At 41.9% G+C, this 3,486-nt stretch overlaps 1 protein-coding gene across 1 annotated transcript; it reads left to right on the forward strand.

Annotated features, from left to right (window-relative positions):
• Positions 1-239: 239 nt before the first annotated feature.
• LOC131331061 (uncharacterized) lies at positions 240-3,486 on the forward strand. The gene is made up of 6 exons (XM_058364885.1): positions 240-356; positions 2,136-2,467; positions 2,573-2,717; positions 2,850-2,960; positions 3,082-3,097; positions 3,212-3,486. The coding sequence occupies exons 1-6, from the start codon at positions 240-242 to the stop codon at positions 3,484-3,486; spliced, it is 996 nt and encodes a 331-aa protein (XP_058220868.1).

Consider the following 3,486-nt stretch of genomic DNA (forward strand, 5'->3'; position numbering starts at 1 on the left):
CGTTCTCTCTCTAACCACCCCATTTATAAGATAAGATTTGAAGAGGCGCGCGGGAAACAAAGCTTCTCACCCTGAGTCATTGGATCCTTGACACGTGTCAGTAATCGAACAGTCTGTACCGAAAAGCCTGCGCGTGAGTCGGGGCGTCAATCACCGAGCCATTGGGAGACTGACACGTGTCCTCAAAGGGACATTTCGTACCAATCAACTGACACGACACATGCCGAGGTACCTCTAGCATGAAACAGCCTGGCGATGATCAACACGTGGCTCCTAAGGCTGGGGCTAGCAGTCTGACATTTGACGAGGCCACTTCCCGCCTCGGTTGCGTACGGATGAAGGGCTCCGACAGTGTGGTAGTTCGCGAGCATGATCAACTCGCCCGAGCTCGAAAGTGATGCCCCAACGAGTTGATGGGCTATTGTAGTGGCTCCGAAAATAGGGCTCGGTTGTCATACCGAGCCGCGTTGCTCCGAGCCGTCACGAGGGTGTCGTCCTGCTATCTGACATGAGAGTCTGGAGGATCGTGGTGTTTCCCTCGGTTAGGTCGTTCGGTAAGGAGGGTTCGGTCGGGGCCCTGTCACTGCCTAGTGGCGCGGAGCATACCTGACCTCGACTGCCCGAGGCTGCTTGAAGTAAAGGTTACTCCAGGAGGGTCCATGCGGTTACGCAATAGAGTAATCATTGGGATCTAACTTGGCTATGTGCTCCGTAACCGCTTTATCCCCTACGTCACTAATGTGGTTACTCAAGCATACATTCCACGCACTAGCTTAGAGGCCGAGCAAGCCGAGGTCTATAAATACAAAGGGATTCTAACCTAGAGAGGTATGTCATTCTATCATAACCCTAGACCTATACACTTCACCCTACATCTAACTTGATCGTCGGAGGGTCACTGGGCAACCACAATCCTAGTGACTTGTTGCAGGGTCAGGAGGTCAGAGCACGGAGTGACGTAAGAAGGAACAAGACCCGAACCACAGTCAAAATCCCGTCAAATCGAACCCATACATCAATTGTTTTGGAAGCACAGATTAGTCATACCCATTTGCTTTTCCCAATTTTTCGTTTGGAATTTTAATTTGAGATTCTAAATAAAAAGTTATTAGGTTGTATCAAACACTTACATTTATTATATTGAGCTAATTTTTTTCGACGACCCTCAAACCAATATTTTAAAACTAATGAACGGATCAGATCATTTTTGTGCGACCCAAAAATGGGCCCCACAAAATTTTTGTGTCGAATCTGTGTACCCATTGTCTATGTGGGTAGCAGAACTCTACGAAATAAGCCCATTACAGGCTAGAAACAAAGAAAGAAATGAAAAGTTTCTCTAAGAGGAGAACACCACACGCAACAGGCAAGGACCGATACACCGGGGCACGCGCCCCCAGTCAAATTTCATTTTTTTTTTTTGTATAACAAAACATGATGCCTAAAAGTATAGGAAAATTTAAATAATCATCCTCTTTAGCCATGCCATGTAAGAATTCATCCCACCCACTTTTTATACTTATGTTTTCATCCTTGCGTTATGTACATGACCCTTTATACTATATATATATATATATAGGACCCGTAGACAACCAAACAAACACCCAAATAAACACCCCATGTCAGCCCTTTATTTCAAGGGCTAGGATTAAATCCCAGCCCATACTTAAAACTAATTACACGCTTCCCCCTTCTCCTCCCATCTCTCACGTCAGATACAGACCTTCCCTCCACTCCGACCAACGAGCTCAGTCCCTGCCGACGACGCCCCTCTCTCTCCACTGACGACCCACGCTTGACGACCCCTCTCTTTGGTCGAGGTAACGCTCTCCCTCCCCCCCTCTCTGTCTCCGCATCTCTCTTTCTCTCTCTCTCTCTCTCTCTCTCTCTCTCTCTCTCTCTCTCTCTTCGTAGATGAGCCCTAGATTCTCCATATTAGAGTTTCAAAATTTTGAAACCCCCAAAAATTAGGGTTTGTGATCCACTACGAAATTGGGGATTTTTTGTGGTCCACTACGAAATTAGGGTTTGTTTCAGCCATATACAATTGGATTGCAAAGTTTTTACTGGAGAACATGAATTCCACTAGTATACCATTATTTCCCATTGATTATTGGGTCTATAACATGTGTTAGGTTGTAAATTCCATCCATACCAGTTGTTATATTGCAAAGTTCTGTCATTTATATACTTCGAGCGTCTCCGACTATCCTTCAAATCTTCAGGTTGAACATGTGAAAGCTGAAAGAAATCTGCTTGCAAAGGTGGATAGCAATTGCATTGTCAAACTATATTGTTCTTTCCAAGATGAAGAGTTTTTGTATGTGATCATGGAATACCTATGTGGTGGAGATATGATGACTTTGCTTATGAGAAAGGATACAATGACTGAAGAGGAGGCCAGGTTTTACATTGCGGAAACAGTTTTGGCTATTGAATCCATTCATAAGCATAACTACATCCATAGGTTCGTAACTAGCAGTGTTTGATGTATAAATGTTATTTGTATTTTAAAGTTTTATTGTGATTGCTACTTTCAGATAATCGGATTCCTTTTTTTCGCCTGCTGCAGAGACATTAAGCCTGATAACTTGCTGCTTGATAGATATGGTCACTTGAGTCTATCAGATTTTGGACTATGTAAACCCTTAGATTGCAGCACTCTCGAAGAGAAGGATTTTCATGGGCAAACAGTTTTAATGGAACTTCACAAAATGGTGAACGCTTGGTTTAGACTTCTAGTAGACTTATGATTGGTGCTTTTTTATGTGGTCGCTTGGTGCTATTATGAATGAAATGCTTATGGGATATCCTCCCTTTTATTCTAATGATCCCATGTCAATATGTAGAAAGGTAAAATTGCAGATGGTGAATTATATCTTTATCCAATATCAAGTGGATCTACTAACACCATGCTCCTTGCAATTTTGTTTGCTTTTGTGGTTTATACGCTCCAGGGGGTTTAATACTACCATTATGACAAGAAAGATGTAGCATTCAAAGGATGTTGAATAATTTTGTTTTTTAGCAAATAGTAAAACTCTGGTCTTTCAATTATGTTGTCCTTCTTATTGGAAAAAGGAAGTTAAGTATGAATGTAGCAATGATGCTTTAAACTATGTTGTCTTTCTCATTCCGTTTTCTGTTTTCTAATATTGCCAGATGATTTTGCTGCTGATGTACTGATCTTTTTATTCTTCTTCAATTTTAGATCCAAAGAAAAGTTTTTGCTCTTTGACAATGCGTTTGGTTGTTGTCTTGACTGATGTCAAGGGATGGAAATGCAATGCGGATGATAATCTTCATGACGCAAAGATAGCAATGAAGGATTTGATTGATTTTATGGGAAGCAAGAAAAGTGGATTGTACAATTATGTCAGAAGTTATAAGAAAAATTGGATGCTCCTATTTCTTTGCAAATTGAAAAAGTCTCATGCCTTCAGGAAGAGGGAAGGATGCATCATCAGAGAGATGAATTTTGTTTAG

The sequence above is a fragment of the Rhododendron vialii genome, chromosome 1a (assembly GCF_030253575.1).
Source record: "Rhododendron vialii isolate Sample 1 chromosome 1a, ASM3025357v1".
NCBI lineage: Eukaryota > Viridiplantae > Streptophyta > Magnoliopsida > Ericales > Ericaceae > Rhododendron > Rhododendron vialii.